This window comes from Rhinoderma darwinii, chromosome 5 (genome assembly GCF_050947455.1).
Source record: "Rhinoderma darwinii isolate aRhiDar2 chromosome 5, aRhiDar2.hap1, whole genome shotgun sequence".
In the NCBI taxonomy this organism is placed as follows: domain Eukaryota; kingdom Metazoa; phylum Chordata; class Amphibia; order Anura; family Rhinodermatidae; genus Rhinoderma; species Rhinoderma darwinii.
This window is the reverse complement of record NC_134691.1, coordinates 102,352,242-102,369,385: the sequence shown is the minus strand read 5'-3', so window position 1 is coordinate 102,369,385 and position 17,144 is coordinate 102,352,242. Positions and strand designations below refer to the sequence as shown.

The 17,144-nt window shown below is 43.5% G+C and overlaps 1 protein-coding gene across 5 annotated transcripts in view; it reads right to left on the bottom strand.

Annotated features, from left to right (window-relative positions):
- Positions 1-12,592, bottom strand: part of SLC35D4 (solute carrier family 35 member D4) — a 137,492-nt gene extending 124,900 nt beyond the window's left edge. For 2 of the 5 annotated variants that reach the window (XR_012847636.1, XM_075826346.1), the window contains exons 1-3: positions 12,373-12,592; positions 7,161-7,207; positions 4,725-4,802 (exon numbers count right to left, since the gene is read on the bottom strand). Coding sequence is in view for 4 of the 5 variants with exons in the window: in XM_075826346.1 (XP_075682461.1) it covers positions 4,725-4,802; positions 7,161-7,207; positions 12,373-12,444 (197 nt within the window). In the remaining variant the exon portion in view is untranslated. The remainder of the gene's footprint in view (positions 1-4,724; positions 4,803-7,160; positions 7,208-12,372) is intronic. The other 3 variants (XM_075826348.1, XM_075826349.1, XM_075826345.1) reach the window with 3 other exon arrangements.
- Between the last annotated feature and the right edge of the window lie 4,552 nt (positions 12,593-17,144).

The following is a 17,144-nucleotide window of genomic DNA, read 5'->3' as shown; positions in this document are numbered from 1 at the left end:
AGCCCTCTTCTACATACAAAGACTCCACAGCTTCCAGAAGTAATTCACGACTTCACATGTAAGGCTTGCTGGAATAGCCATCACCTTACTATTCTTCAATATTCATTTTTTTTTTCTTATTTTTGGGGCTTTGGAACCAATTTGCTTTTCATAAAGTTATGGTCTCAAGTTACAATATGAATTTGTTTTGGGACAACCACTGTAACTTGTGGAAAGATGAATACAGGCACTATTTACAGCAACCTGTAATCTGTGAATGGAGTGCGCACAGCTACTGTCAGATTGTGCAGACGGTATTGCAAGAGCCTCTGTGAGTGTTCTATCCAGAGAATATAAACTACCAATTTGTAATCTGCGGACCTACAATTCCCCAATGAAGAATGATTTATTGAAAAGCAGCGCCAATCCTAAGATTTGTGTTAAGAAATTAAAAATAAGAGCAAATACTTAAAATATTAGAAAGTGAAAGGGTGGGTTTCAGATTGAAGTCTTTTTCCATTGACAATAACTTGCTTAGGCTTCGTTCACATCGCGTCTTGGCTCCATTCCAACAGCGCTTTCTGTCGGAACGGAGCCCTGACGGACACAAACTGAAACCATAGGTTTCCGTTTCCATCACCATTTCAACGGTGACTGATCCGGTGCAAACGGTTTCCGTTTGTCTCCTTTGTGCCAGGGTTCTGTAGTCTTGACGGAATCAATAGCGTAGTCGACTACGGTATTTATTCGGTCAAAACGACAGAACCCTTGCACAAGCGACACAAACGGAAGCCGTTGGCACCAGATCCGTCACCATTGGCTTCCGTTTGTTTCAGTCAGGGCTCCATTCTGATGGAAAGCTCCGACGGAAGGTTAGAATAGAGCCCTGACGGATATGTGAACGAAGCCTTAGTCGTCTTTATATAATTCAGCAAATTCTACCCCCAGTCCAAAAACAACAAGGTTTCATAATGTATCTAGAGGAAACATTGCTTGGTTTGATTTTCTTTGAAAGCATAGGCAAAGTTTATTTTTATTTAAATTGCTACATTTGTAGATGCAAAAAAAAGTTAGATGTTGACATAACAGACTTTCGATTTTAATTCCATTTGTAGCGCTGCAACTTGTTCAGATCCCTGACTAAAGACAAAACAAAGCGTGACTGTCCACAGAACTGATACTCCACGTACTTCAAAGAAAACAAGTTTACAAAATACACTACACAAGAAATACTGTTTGCAGGAAGAGCTTGAGTAACAGCCTATCTACGCCTCCATACTCCATGACTTTCTAATATTTATTACCATAGAACATTGTTCTGAACTATGTATTGCTAATCAATAGAATGCCCTGCTATATGCTGCCCTCTAGTGGCTGGTAAACAAGAAAAATACTGTGTACAGATAATGCGGAGGTAAAAATTAATAAAATGTGTTCCGTAATCTGTATATATTATTACATTATAGTAGCATCAGTCTATAGTAATACAAAATAAAAGCAAACACAACAACTTGTTCATCCCCAGCACAGTTTTAGCAGCCTGTGCTCAGCACAATCTGTTTAGTCACTTATCAGCACGTCAAGTGAGTCCTTGAAAACCAAGTACAAGACAGAGTTTTCTGGCACATCATCAACCGCCACACGTCAGAGCCTTATTACCCTGAATACATCTGTTCGTTTTAAAAATGACAACTTAATGCAAACCTTCAAAAAGTTTAACGTGTAAAATATATATATGTCCCAGGCTGCCAGTGACTCGTTACATTGAAGTGTCAGCTGCCAACAAGCTCGTTCTGTGGAGCGTGCTTAGCCCGTTCCATACTCCCCCCGACGTCTGCTGTATCTATGTACGGCGGATGTCGGGAAAGGGTTGAACATGCACTTTTTTTCCTTTTCACAAAAACAAAACAGCAAATGCTGTACAAATTAACGGTGCGACCATAGCAGGAACATGGACATATGGCGGCTCTGCTGTGTATAGAATATAAATATTTTATATGTAACGTATTCATTTAATTTTTCTACTTCGCACTGCAGACCTACTGTTTTGGTAGTAATTCATTGTAAACCAAGGTGTCAGAGGGAAAGTTAAAGCATGTAGTAAAGACCCTGTAAATAGAACATCCCATTGGGATATTAGGGTTATTAAAAGGTTAAAGGTTATTCCTCCTTCTTACATATCCATGGGATATGCCATAAATGTCTTAGATGGAAATATCCCTTTAACTGTTCTATAAATCAGAATCTGACAACATTAAAGTGTCTGCAATTGTAAAACACAAATACTTTTCTGTGTTTTCCAAAAGCACGGAAAAAAACTTATGTATCTGAAAGCTGACCCTATGATACCACCATGGCTCCTCAGAAGTAGTTCTTTTTATTTTCATTATGTTATTCAGCTCCGTGCAGTACGGTTTTCATTTTCCTAGGGTTTGCTGTGGGCGGGATTACCATGTAAAGGACTACAGTTCCCATGATTCCTCTCTTCCATCACAGACATTGCCTAAATTTACACCTGCCTGCATGCCACTCTATTCACAAGATGTAAGGTAGCGCCGTAGTTAAGGCCCCAGCCCACGGCCGTAATCCCAGCTCGTGATTTCCACTACGGCTGGCGACAGTCACCCGCATACCTTTTAGGGTATGTTCACACGGCTTATTTTCAGTCTTTTTTCGGGCCGCAAAATCGGAAGCAGAACGCCCCCAAACATCTGCCTATTGATTGCAATGGAAAAACAGCGTTCTGTTCCGATGGGCCAATTTTTTTATGCGCCCGCGAAAAACATGTGCAGGTCACTTCTTGGGACGTTTTTGGAACAGTTTTTCATAGACTATTGAAAACAGCTCCAAAAACCACCGTAAAAAAAAAACACAGCAAAAAAACGCGAGTGGCTTAAAAAACTTCTGAAAATCAGGAGCTGTTTTCCCTTGAAAACAGCTCTGCACTTTGACCTTTCGTGTGAACATACGCTTAAAGACCGGAAAACCGAAAGGCCAGGATCGCTCACTGTTTTGATGGCATTTTTGCGGCATGGTTTGGCTCTGTTTTTTTTTTTTAGCCAAACACAGAAGTGGACACAAAAGAAAGGAGATGAATCAGTCTTTTCTTTATACCTCTCCTTCCATTTGGATCCACTTCTGGCTTTGGCTCAAAAAACTGAGCCAAAAACGGTCACAAAAACTGCATCAATACGGTGTGTGATCCTGGCCTTAAGGAAACGTTCGCTTTGTAGTAATATGATAGAGATCTATAATTTTCCCAAAGATGTATGACGCGATTGTGCTATACATGGCCGATTAACCGCTCAAATGCTGCAGTCAATTGCGACCGCAGCATCTGAGGCATTGAAAAAGGGGGGCCACTCCGACATCTCATTGACGCTCCCACAACGCGATTGTTGTCCCATTATCCCCTCTCCTAAACTCCTCCTATGACCGGAAATAACGGTCTGCAAACATTCACAACTTTTATGGCAATAATCCGGCAGTCTCGTTCGTTCCTCTTCTTATACCCGCCCACCGTCGAAAACTGGTCCGCCCTGAATGCCAAAATCTCGTCTGAGATCGCATGCATGCGCCCGTCATATATGGTCCGACACCCTTCCCTGCTTCGTCAGAGCCTCAAATCTAGTTACGGTGCATGCGCCGCTATGGTGTCCCGTTCTGCGCTTGCACCAGATCGATGCGCAAGCGCGGGATTTCATGTGTACTGGGGGGAGGCAAAGAGCTGTCAATCAAAAGTAAGGAGGCGGGGTTAACTCGGATAGGATTGAGGAATTAAGTTATCACTCTTTTATGCCCATTAGCATACGGCACAGGAACACTAAAAACGGAATACTAAAAAGGTGCAGAGCCGACTAAGAAGATTATAGGTTACATAAAAATTATTTTTCACCTACTTCTTGCTGGTTCAATAGGTGAAATGCTGGTGACCGGTGCCCTTTAATCTATTATCCTTTGTATATGACTTTTCTAGAGAGAATATGTATCGTGCCTAATGTTGATGAGCATTAGCATTCATACTCCATGTTCTGACAACGGGCATGTGTAATCTACAGACCAGACTACAGCTTATTTTTAATTTATCAGCTGCCAAATGCCTATAACCCTTTTGTGGAAACATACTGCCCCCCTAATTCGCTCTATGGGGCCTCTTCTAGCTCGACTAAATGACCAGCAGGATTGTTTTACAGCTATTTAGTCATCATGGGATACGTTTTGGCCTCGACAAGAAAGAAGACAGCACACGTATCAGATCGGTTTTATTTTCTACAATTTATTGCATGTTTGACAGTAAAGTTTATTGCCATTTATATTCTTTTTCATAAAAATACAATTGGACAAAAATACACCATGAGCAAACTAGGACTTTTGTGGGACTTCCTCTTCATATTGGTTTTCCTCATTTCGGATTACTCTGAAAACACCTCGTCCCCACAACTTGATGGTGAAATGTAAATGAAGGTGTGATCACATGGGTAGGCAGCGCGCCGCACGGTAAAAAACTATGAACGTTTTACCGCGGTTTTGCAATCTTCTCTGCCACGCGGTATTGTACAGGTGAAAAACACTTTCAATGTCTTTCACCTGAACAAGCCTTGCGGCTGAAAACTACGGCAAGGAACAGTAAAAGGCACTCTGTTTTGCTCCATGGTCTTTGACCACACGGCACACTAACTACCTATATGAATACACCCTCAAGGCTCTGGCCAGTATATAGAACACAGTGAAAAAGTTCCGTTTACCTGGCGCTGCAATTAATTTCCACCCAGCCAAGCTTCCAACATATGTGAAGAAAGATGCCACCCAGTAATGTCTGCCACCTATAGAAAATAAATAATATTTTAAACACTCAGGCCAAACGATGCATAATAATAAAGCATCATACTTTTACAGGTCTATTAGGAACTTGGTTCCTCATGGGATCTATAGATCAACAGACCTAAACCATGCACATATGTAATGTACTATACACAATTGGCACTTTAAGGGCAGCCCTGTGAATATGGTTTTTGAAATAGGTAAAGAAGCATCTCTGGATGAAGATAGAATGGACAAAAGGAGGTGAGGATGACAGATATAAAACATAGCAGTTATTCATGGTCCTTAAGGCCTCATGCACACGGCAGAGAATGTAGGGAGGCATCATGGAATCCCGATGGCTCCATACTATGGAGCCACAAGCACTCCCTGTGCCGCTGTATTGTGCCCTATTACAGAATTATTTCCCCCTAGAAACAGGGTAGAAAATATCCATAGGAAATTAGTCATACAGCAGTTTTAGGGCCCCATAAAAACCTTTGGGTGCCATATTACAGATCTGCACAAGAGGTTAATGGGGCCATAATAAACTTGCGTATATGAGGCATAAAAAAAAAAAAAAATTACTAGAAGTCTACAACAGCGTCTGGAACAAACCTGCCAGTAAGGTCCCAAATAATGTTCTCAAATATGCCAATCAGACAGATACAATGTATAATGTATAAATCCTAGGTGGAGAGGTTACCGATCCTCAGCCACCATAATAAATCTATATACAACCCAGTGAATAAAGATCTCCATACATCACCAAGTACAAAATATATTGCAAAAAGGAGCTTTCAAAAATAAAAAGGCTTTGATTAGTGGAGCAAACAAAGGGGATGCACTTGGTAGGTGGATAGAGTATAATGCTTTCTCCTATGTATTACCCCATTCCTATGCTATCACTTACCGGTCAGGAACTTTACTATTATGCCCCGTTGGAGCCAATAGCATATTCTTAGGAGTTTCCTCCGTTGGCTTGAGATAGATTTAGAAGATGAGGGGGGAGGGGTTTGCATTCAATGTCTAAGTTCATTAGGTACTATAGGCGGCATCAGCAGGCACAGAAACATCTACAATACTAAATAACAGTGTATCGTAGCTGCTCCTTCGCTGCACGAGTTATTCAATTTTTGTATATACTTTCGGTATTACTTCTTCACAATTTTTAAGATCTCTGCTTGTAATCATTCTATAGTAACCTCCATTTACTCCCAGGGGATAAATACTATACTAACCCCCCCCCCCCCCCCGATGCTTCCGTAACAAGGCATCCCCGATCCCCCCACCAGCTGGTCTCCGTACACCCGGCTTCCTGTGTTGGCACTTTGTCAGAGGCGAACGGTGCAGCCTATGATTGCTACGGGAATGCCAGGGGAGGGGAGTATAGTCTTTGCTTATTTTAACTTTAAGAATAATAGTGGGCGGGAAGGGTCTTATTTTGGATTTGGGGATTTTGCTGCAGGTTTGGGATTTGTTGCAGATTTTGACTTCAGCAATGAACTCAATGGGAAAAAGTTTTAAAATTTGCACCGAAGGTCAATTATCGAGTAGAAATCTCATCCACTTTGCAGCTACTGTAATACGCTGCAGAGTTTCTGCTCATATATCTGGACGGAAAATGTATGAACGTAGGCTTAAGCTGGTGAGGGTAGGTTCACACGGACAATTTTTAGACGTAATTCGGGCGTTTTACGCCTCGAATTACGCCTGAAAAGACGGCTCCATTATGCCTGCAAACATCTGCCTGTCACTTCTTTCGACGTTTTTGGAGCCGCTTTTTCATTGACTCCATTGAAAAACAGCTCCAATTAGGTCCGTAATGGACGCCACAAAAAACGTTTAAAGTACTTTCAAAAATGTCTGAAATTCAGGAGCTGTTTTCACCTGAAAACAGCTCCGTATTTTCAGACGTATTTTGCGTTTGCGTGTGAACATACCCTTATACATTAGGGGCATTAGACGGCTGGTTGTTCATGGTTGCTCTGTGAAGGTTGTAGTTTTCAATGTGAAAATGACAAATCTCTGATCATCTCTGCCTTGATCTGCTGCCTGATTCTATTAATGGGATGCAGACATTTCCAGCAACGGACAACGGCCGTAAAAATTCAACACGGCACTATCTGCCATGCTCATCCATGTCACGAAAAGGCAGCAACGGTCACAGAACATGGTCTGAATTGGCCTTCTTGACGGACCAAAATTTCTAGTGTATGGCCAGTTTTAGAGTATCTGTATCAGAGCTCAACCTTATAACAAGTCATTAAAAATAGTGAGGGATTCATACAGAAAGTATATTTGGTGAAACCAGAATAGACAACGGATGTCCATATAAAAAGGAGCTAAGCTGTAATAGTAAGTAGAATATAAATACTTACCCTTGAAAAAGAGTTGGATAGGTGAATTTCAGAATAGACAGAACATACTGGAAAACAAAGGCCAGGTTAGTTGGGCAGACATCAAAAAGTTAAAAACATCAAAAAGACAGAAACATACATTATATAAAAAAAAGAAAAATATTTATGACAGTAGATGCTGCAATAAGAAACATGCAGGTGGAAAAAGTTACACTTCAGTCACATCTGCGTCGGTTCATGGGTTCCATCAGACCTTTCCGTCAGGGGAACCCATGAGCGGAATCCAAACAAACCATAGCTTTCTGTTTGCATCACCGTTGATTTCAATGGTGACGGATCCGGTGCAAATGGTTTCCGTTTGTCACCGTTGTTTAAGGGTTATGTCGTTTTAAAGGAATACCGTAGTCGACTGCGCTGTTCATTCCGTCAAAACGACGGAACCCATACACAACGGTGACAAACGAATCCGTCACTATTTAAATGAATGGTGATGTAAATGGAAACCTATGGTTGCCGTTTGTTTCAGTTTGGCTTCCGTTTGTGGGTTCCCCTGACGCAAAGGTCCGACAAAACCCATGAACGGAATCCCAACGCAGATGCGAACGAAGCGGTGTCAATGGCAAATGTAAACATCTGCGCTTATCACATTTCCTATTGTAAGGTGCCTATAGATGGTCAGATGCCTCCCAGCACTGACTGTCAGTTAGGGCTTGTCCACACGTAGCGGAATTGCTGCGTATTTTACATGGAATTGCGGACGGAAAATACACAGAAGAATACAGTAGCAGCAAAGCTGGTGAGATTTAAACAAATCTCATCCACACGCAGCTTTTTTACACCAGAAAACTCCCATAGAAAAGTTAACAAAAAAGTTCCCTTATATCTTTAGAGAGATCAATATAAATGTCACATCTCTATAGGCTGTATCTGATCCCCACCGCAAAAAAAGGCAACTACAGTGAAGGAAATAAGTATTTGAACCCTTGCTGATTTTGTAAGTTTGCCCACTGTCAAAGACATGAACAGTCTAGAATTTTTAGGCTAGGTTAATTTTACCAGTGAGAGATAGATTATATATAAAAAAAAAACATAAAAATCACATAGTCAAAATTATATATATTTATTTGCATTGTGCACAGAGAAATAAGTATTTGATCCCTTTGGCAAACAAGACTTAATACTTGGTGGCAAAACCCTTGTTGGCAAAACCCTTGTTGGCAAGCACAGCAGTCAGACGTTTTTTGTAGTTGATGATGAGGTTTGCACACATGTTAGATGGAATTTTGGCCCACTCCTCTTTGCAGATCATCTGTAAATCATTAAGATTTCGAGGCTGTCGCTTGGCAACTCAGATCTTCAGCTCCCTCCATAAGTTTCGATGGGATTAAGGTCTGGAGACTGGCTAGACCACTCCATGACCTTAATGTGCTTCTTTTTGAGCCACTCCTTTGTTGCCTTGGCTGTATGTTTCGGGTCATTGTCGTGCTGGAAGACCCAGCCACGAGCCATTTTTAATGTCCTGGTGGAGGGAAGGAGGTTGTCACTCAGGATTTGACGGTACATGGCTCCATCCATTCTCCCATTGATGCGGTGAAGTAGTCCTGTGCCCTTAGCAGAGAAACACACCAAAACATAATGTTTCCACCTCCATGCTTGACAGTGGGGACGGTGTTCTTTGGGTCATAGGCAGCATTTCTCTTCCTCCAAACACGGCGAGTTGAGTTAATGCCAAAGAGCTCAATTTTAGTCTCATCTGACCACAGCACCTTCTCCCAATCACTCTCAGAATCATCCAGATGTTCATTTGCAAACTTCAGACGGGCCTGTACATGTGCCTTCTTGAGCAGGGGGACCTTGCGGGCACTGCAGGATTTTAAACCATTACGGCGTAATGTGTTACCAATGGTTTTCTTGGTGACTGTGGTCCCAGCTGCCTTGAGATCATTAACAAGTTCCCCCCGTGTAGTTTTCGGCTGAGCTCTCACCTTCCTCAGGATCAAGGATACCCCACGAGGTGAGATTTTGCATGGAGCCCCAGATTGATGTCGATTGACAGTCATTTTGTATGTCTTCCATTTTCTTACTATTGCACCAACAGCTGTCTCCTTCTCACCCAGCGTCTTACTTATGGGTTTGTAGCCCATTCCAGCCTTGTGCAGGTCTATGATCTTGTCCCTGACATCCTTAGAAAGCTCTTTGGTCTTGCTCATGCTGTAGAGGTTAGAGTCAGACTGATTAATTGAGTCTGTGGACAGGAGTCTTTTATACAGGTGACCATTTAAGACAGCTGTCTTTAATGCAGGCACCAAGTTGATTTGGAGCGTGTAACTGGTCTGGAGGAGGCTGAACTCTTAATGGTTGGTAGGGGATCAAATACTTATTACTCTGTGCACAATGCAAATAAATATATATAATTTTCACTATGTGATTTTCTGTGTTTTTTTTTATATAATCTATCTCTCACTGGTAAAATTAACCTAGCCTAAAAATTCTAGACTGTTCATGACTTTGACAGTGGGCAAACTTACAAAATCAGCAAGGGATCAAATACTTATTTCCTTCACTGTATGCTTTTGAATCCATAACGACATATGCCAAAACAAACTTCTTATACCTTATGGACACTTTGACGTATAGGAGGATTGTTTGGTTTGCTTTAACTGGCTGATATACGGTGTTCGTAGGAAATAAAAAGTTATAAACTCATACAAGTCATATAACCCCTAAATGACTTTCAGTATTCTTGACGTCAATCACTGTCTTTTTATGTGGGGGGGGGGGGGGGATATAGATGAGCTAGTTAGGAGATGGCTTTGCAGTTTTCTGAGCCAAAGCCAGGAGTGGATCTAACAGGACGGAAAAAGTATAATTCCTTCCTTTATATTTCCCATACCTCTTGAATCCACTCATGGTTTTGGCTAAAAAAACTGCATGTGCGATTCCAGCCTTTAGAGGATATTCTCACGTGACCGATTCGTTGATGAAAATTAAATCTGTTCCATACATGTAATGAAGGTCGGTACTGCAAGCACCGTTCAGAAGCATCGGATTAGGCCCCATGCACAACAATGTGCTTTTGCGGCCGCAATTCCCCCAAAAATCCACAGGAGAATTGCGGCCCCATTCATTCCTATGGGCCCATGCACACAACCGTGGTTTCCACGGTCTGTGCATGGCCCAGGAGCCTGGACCGCAGAAAGAACGGACAGGTCTTATTACGGCCGTGTTCGGCAGTCCAGGCTCATAGGAAATAATGCACGCGGCCATGTGCACGGCCCGCGATTTGCAGGTGGCACTCCTCGGCCGGCCAACCCGAAAATCACGGCCATGCACGTAGCTACGGGCGTGTGCATGTGGCCTTAGGCTTTATTCAGACAAACGGGAAAAATGTCCGTGCAACATGCGCGTTGTACGGACCTATATTAGTCTATGGGGCCGTGCAGACATGTCCATGATTTTTACTCAGCGTGAGTCCGCTGAAAAAAAGTCACGTCATGTCCGTTCTTTGGGCGTTTTGCGGAAATCACGCACCCATTGAAGTCAATGGGTGCGTGAAAACCACGCATGTCGCACGGAAGCACTTCTGTGGGACAAGCATGATTCGCGTAACAGCTGTCAAAAGGATGAATGAAAACAGAAAAGCACCACGTGCTTTTCTGTTTACAAACATCCAAATGGAGTGTCATAATGATGGCGGCTGCGCGAAAAGCACGCAGCCGCGCATCATATGCTGCTGCCCCACGGAGCTGTTAAGTGTTTTTTGCGCACGCGTGCGAGTGAGGCCTTAGAGGAAGAAAAAGACGCACAACGGCGGACCATAGAGCGTCATTCATCAATCAATAGAAGTTTAATTCTGCTGCCCTCGTATTCCAAAGAGCTTGTCGTGGTAGTGGAGTGCAAGTCCTGGGTTCTTCTGCCCCAGTAAATAATAGCAATCAAGGTGAAGACAAAAAGAAGACCACGTGTTGGCACTGCTCGCTACAGGAGGAGTAATCATTACCCAGGTAGATAACTCAACTGGCGTTATTTTACACATCTAATAATCACGTTTCAGAATCATACCCGTTCCATCCTCAGCATTACAGAGTAAATACCTACAAAACACTTTCATATATATATATATATATATATATATATAAAAACTAAATAAATATGGGAAACGACAGGGCAAGGTCAAAGGTGACTACCACTATCAGTATACATAGGTAAATCTAAAACATTAAAATTAACAGATGTGCAGTGAGTAAATACTTGAAAACTTCTCCTACTTAGGTCATCATTAATTTATTTAAGACGTTATAAACACATGGCATATACAGGTTGCCGTGGTAACCAGTCACCGCAACGGTCTTGGACTTTAGAAAAATGTGCAATGTGGGGAGATTTTTTTTTTCTACTAAATGCCTAAGAAGATGAGCAGTTAAACATCTTATCACGCCCGATGCGTAATCAGGTTCTTTGTTGACTTGTCGACTATTTACTAGGAAATGTTTACCGGCATCTGGATCGCAGAGATTTTGGTCTCTTCAGTTCTTATGGTTCTGTGAGGATGTGTATGTAGAAATAGACATAAGTGACAAGTACGAACTCTGCACATCTTGAACTTTCATTTTTAGGAGGGGGTGTGCGTCTCAGGCTCTGCATGGGCCCGATTTTTACCCACAAACATGGATTTTTATGCATTTTTTACAAAATGTTACGGTTTGTTGCTAAATTGTATGAAGGTGCGCACAAGTGTGATGTGAAGTGTGAAAATTGTCCCTACAGCAAAAAACTGCTAGTGAAACCAGACCACACCAAGGTTGTATTCAGACTTCGAGATTAAGGTGCGGGTCTGGCGCTTTTCTTGCCAGACGGCTAAAACCGAACATGCGGTTTGCACTTTTAATGGGCTTCTCCTGTGCTAGCTGTGGAACCGCGCCAATTTTCACCTCAGCTGCAACATCTGATACGGACATTTGTATAAACATATAGAACACCTATAGAGACAAGTTACAACCTTTTTACCAACTTGCTAAGAACTAGAAAAAAACCCACAGAAATCTCTTATGCCGTGCACCATACATTACGGCGGTCTCATAGAGGAGGTGATCTCAGGGATGGCCACATAGGAACATTTAAGATCTTTGCAGAATACATCGCATTGTCCCTGCTTTATAGTTCTTACTGCAGATCACATCGTCCTCTGACAGGAGGATCGCACAGATCAGTTCTGCATGAGAACGAACATTACCTTGTTGGTGAAGTAAAACGCCAAATGGAAAGAGCAGAAGGTGAGCCCCACGGCCGGCCCCCTAAAATACATCTGTCATCGCATTACACGTCAGTGCCGCGCGGAGCTAGTGTCTGAACGCCAGCCTACAACTATATCCTGCGCAGGAAGTAGATCAGATGGGGGCTGCCATGACACCTCCACGTGTACTAGGAGCTGCTCCAATCAGCTCACAGACGTGTGAGTAAAGAGCAGAGTACGTACGGTGGAGCTCCCCCTGCTGGCGGTCCGATAGAACGTCATTCACAAGCGCCGCACTGCTAAGAAAAGAATCGGTATCAATGCAGCACACAAGCATCACCACTGGCGTAGCTATAGGGGTCGCAATTGCGACCGGGCCCCGAAGCCAGGGGGGCCCACGGCCCCCCGCACCACATCAATAAAAAGTTACTATAGTAACTCGGGCCGCGGGCCCCTGTTACTATAGTAACATACTTTACTTACCTTCCTGGTTCCGGATCGCAGCGGAGGTCCTGACGTCAAGCGCTGTGCGCAGCGCATGACGTCACAGCGCTATGCCGCCGCGCACAGCATCGAGACTACAGAACTCCCGCCGCGGCCGAAGAGGAAGGTAAGGTTAGCCCTGACTGGCGGGGTCTGACTCCCGGGACCCGCCAATCAGCTGTTTTGAAGGGGCCGCAGCACTCGTACGAGAGCTGCTCCCCTTCATTCCGGTCACACTGTGAATCGGTGTCGGCGATTCACAGTGTGAGCGAGTAGTGAAATGAAGGGGAAGCAGCTCTCGTACGAGTCCTGCGGCCCCTTCAAAACAGCTGATTTGCGGGTCCCGGGCGACACATCAGCTATTGATGGCCTATCCTGTGGATAGGCCATCAATGTTTAGGGACTGCACAACCCCTAAGCCTACGATGTAGCAGGCTTAGAGGGCCCATGAGACAGGATCACAGATTGTGTGATCCTGTCTGCTGGGCCCTGTATCTAAGCCAATCACATGGTAGGCTTAGATACATGGCCCATGCGTGATCCTGTCTGCTGGGCCCTGTATCTAAGCCTACCACACTGTAGGTTTAGATACAGGGCCCCAGCACACAGTAATCTTATACTGTATAAGATTACTGTCTGCTGGACCCTGTATCTAAGCCTACCTTGTGGTAGGCTTAGATACAGGGTCCCACAGACAGTATCACACATGGGCCCTGTATCTAAGCCTTAGGGTATGTGCACAGACACTAATTACGTCCATAATTGACGGACGTATTTCGGCCGCAAGTTCCGGACCGACCTCAGTGCAGGGAGCCGGGCTCCTAGCATCATAGTTATGTACGATGCTGGGAGTCCCTGCCTCGCTGCAGGACAACTGTCCCATACTGTAATCATGTTTTGAGTACGGGACAGTTGTCCGGCAACGAGGCAGGGACTCCTAGCGTCGTACATAAGTATGATGCTAGGAGCCCGGCTCCCTGCAGTGTGTTCGGTCCGGGACTTGCGGCCGATTTACGTCCGTCAATTACGGACGTAATTAGTGTGTGTGCACATACCCTAACACATGTGTTACTAATCGTTTTTTGTGTGTTTTCTTACAGGTTCGGTCGTTGGACTACGTCGGATTCCAGGACTACTTCAGACTACGGCTTTTTTGTTATTATCAATAAAATGGTTAATGAGGGTTGTGGGTTTTTTTTTATTTCAATAAAATATTTTTTCTATGTCTTTGTGTTTTTTTTTTTAAACTATATTACTACCGCCTTAGTAATGGCCGCCGGCTGATTGACAGCATCCATTGCTAAGGCGGGGCTTAGTGTTAGCAGGTGCAGAGGCTACACTAACCCCCATTATTACCCCGGTACCCACCGCCACCAGGGGTACTGGGAAGAGCCGGGTACGATCTAGTACCTGACCATCTTTTAGTGATGGTCGGCCACTGGGGTGGCCGCAGGCTGGTATTATCAGGAGGGGAAAGGCCAAAAACAGTGGCCCTTCCCACCCTTGTAATGCTGCCTGCTGCTGCTTTATTGTATCTGGCTGGTTATGAAAATGGGGGGGACCCGACGTCATTTAAAAAAATAATTGGAAAGAACGATGTCAGGTCCCCCCCAATTTTCATAACCAGCCAGATACAACACAGCAGCAGCAGGCAGCATTACAAGGGTGGGAAGGGCCACTGTTTTTGGCCTTTCCCCTCCTGATAATACCAGCCTGCGGCCACCCCGGGGCCTGCCCGTCGCTACAGATGGTCGGGTACTGGTTTGTACCCGGCTCTTCCCAGTACCCCTGGTGGTGGTGGGTACCGGGGTAATAATGGGGGTTAGTGTAGCCTCTGCACCTGCTAACATTAAGCCTCGCCTTAGTAATGGAGGTTGTCAATCAGCCAGCGGCCATTACTAAGGCGGTGATAATAAAGTTTAAAAAAGTACAAGCACATAGAAAAAATGTTTTATTGAAATAAAAAAACACAACCCTCATTAACCATTTTATTGAGAATAAAAAAAACGCCGTCATTGAAGTCCTCGAATCCGAAGTCCAACAACCGAACCTGTAAAAAAAACACAAACACACAAAAATAATCAGTAACACATAAAGAAGCAAAATTATTATTCTTACCTGTCCTGGGTCCAGCGCTGGAGACGCAATGTCAGCGAGCTGGGCCCTGTATCTAATCCTATCATGTGTGATACAGTCTGCTGAGCTGTGTATCTAATCCAATCATGTATGATACTGTCTGCTGGGCCCTGTATCTAATCCTATCATGTGTGATACTGTCTGCTGAGCCACTGTATCTAATCCTATCATGTGTGATACTGTCTGCTGAGCCACTGTATCTAATCCTATCATGTGTGGTACTGTCTGCTGAGCCACTGTATCTAATCCTATCATGTGTGATACTGTCTGCTGGGCCACTGTATCTAATCCTATCATGTGTGATACTGTCTGCTGGGCCACTGTATCTAATCCTATCATGTGTGATACTGTCTGCTGAGCTGTGTATCTAATCCTATCATGTGTGATACTGTCTGCTGAGCCACTGTATCTAATCCTATCATGTGTGATACTGTCTGCTGAGCCACTGTATCTAATCCTATCCATAGTTTATAGGGTTGTAGTGCTATAGATATGCTATGCTGTCTCATATACACACTTTTTTTTGGGGCAGACAACATATGTATTGGGGCTATTTCCCTGACATTTTAAGCCCTGAGGGTATGTTCACACGGCAGCGTCTGTTCAGGAGAAAACAGCACCGTAATTTCAGCCGTAATGGCATGTACAGGCGTCATTCGCTGCGTCCATTACGGAAGTAATTGAAGCTGGTTTTCCATGGAGTCCATCGAAAACGGCTCCATTTACGTCTGAAGAAGTGACAGGCACTTTTTTACGCGCCGCCTTTTGACAGCGGCGCGTAAAAAAAAATGACCGTCGGCACAGAACATCGTAAGACCCATTCAAATGAATGGGCAGATGTTTGCCGACGCTTTTGAGCTGCATTTTCGGACGTAATTCAATGCTAAAACGCCCGAATTACGTCCGTAAATAGTGTGTGTGAACCCAGCCTTAGTGACGCCCCGGCTGCTAGTGCTGCATTGTTGGGTCACTTAGGAGACCCAGCGATGCAGCTGAAAGCTGTGGACCGTCGCCCCTGAGCATCACACAAGGGCTCTGTTCACACCATGTTTGGGTAATGCAGTTATGGTTTATTTTAAAAAAAAATAATAAAATCCTGCAAATAAACTTTACATATGGATAAGGCTCTGTTCAATTTATGCTCTATTCACTGCATTTGCAGTGTATGTTCAACGTACACACCATGAAAGCTCCCAGGAATATGGAATATAGGGCCCAATTGAATCGACGTTTGCCATAACAGTGTGCTTTTGGCATATGTTGGAGAGGTATGTGTTGTACGGAATAGCGTAGACGTTTCTGCTATTCAATACGGTGGCGTCAAGTAAATACCACTCCTGATTTTAGGCTCAAAATACTGATGCAAAAAACGTACCAAATCTGAATTGTGTAAATGAGGCCTATGGGCGACTACACATCGGCACTTCCGTCAGAGGTACTGTACATGTTGGGAAATACTTCTGGCGTAAACTCAAATGCAGTGTGAATAGAGAATGTAAATATAGCCTTACGTTCGGGCCATACATCTATAAACATCTCATATTGATCCCTTAGGTTTCTAGGGAGAAAAAAAAACGAAAGAGAGTCCTTTTGGCATAAGTTTCACATTTCGGTCTGGATACGTTTTGTTGTTTATGGGGTCGTCCCCAGTTGAATTTTTAGTTATAAAAGTAAGTCTGAACACCAACAACAGAGGGCCCCTGAGCAAAAATAGTATACAGTGAAGGAAATAAGTATTTGATCCCTTGCTGATTTTGTACGTTTGCCCACTGTCAAAGACATGAACAGTCTAGAATTTTTAGGCTAGGTTAATTTTACCAGTGAGAGATAGATTATATATAAAAAAAAAAAACAGAAAATCACATAGTCAAAATTATATATATTTATTTGCATTGTGCACAGAGAAATAAGTATTTGATCTCTTACCAACCATTAAGAGTTCAGCCTCCTCCAGACCAGTTAGGGTATGTTCACACGTAGTCAACCAAAACGTCTGAAAATCCAGAGCTGTTTTCAAGGGAAAATAGACCCTGCTTTTCAGACGTTTTTTTACCAACTCGCATTTTTCGCGGCGTTTTTCGCGCCGTTTTCGAGGCGTTTTTTACGTCCGTTTTTGGAGCTGTTTTCATTGGAGTCTATGAGAAAACAGCTCC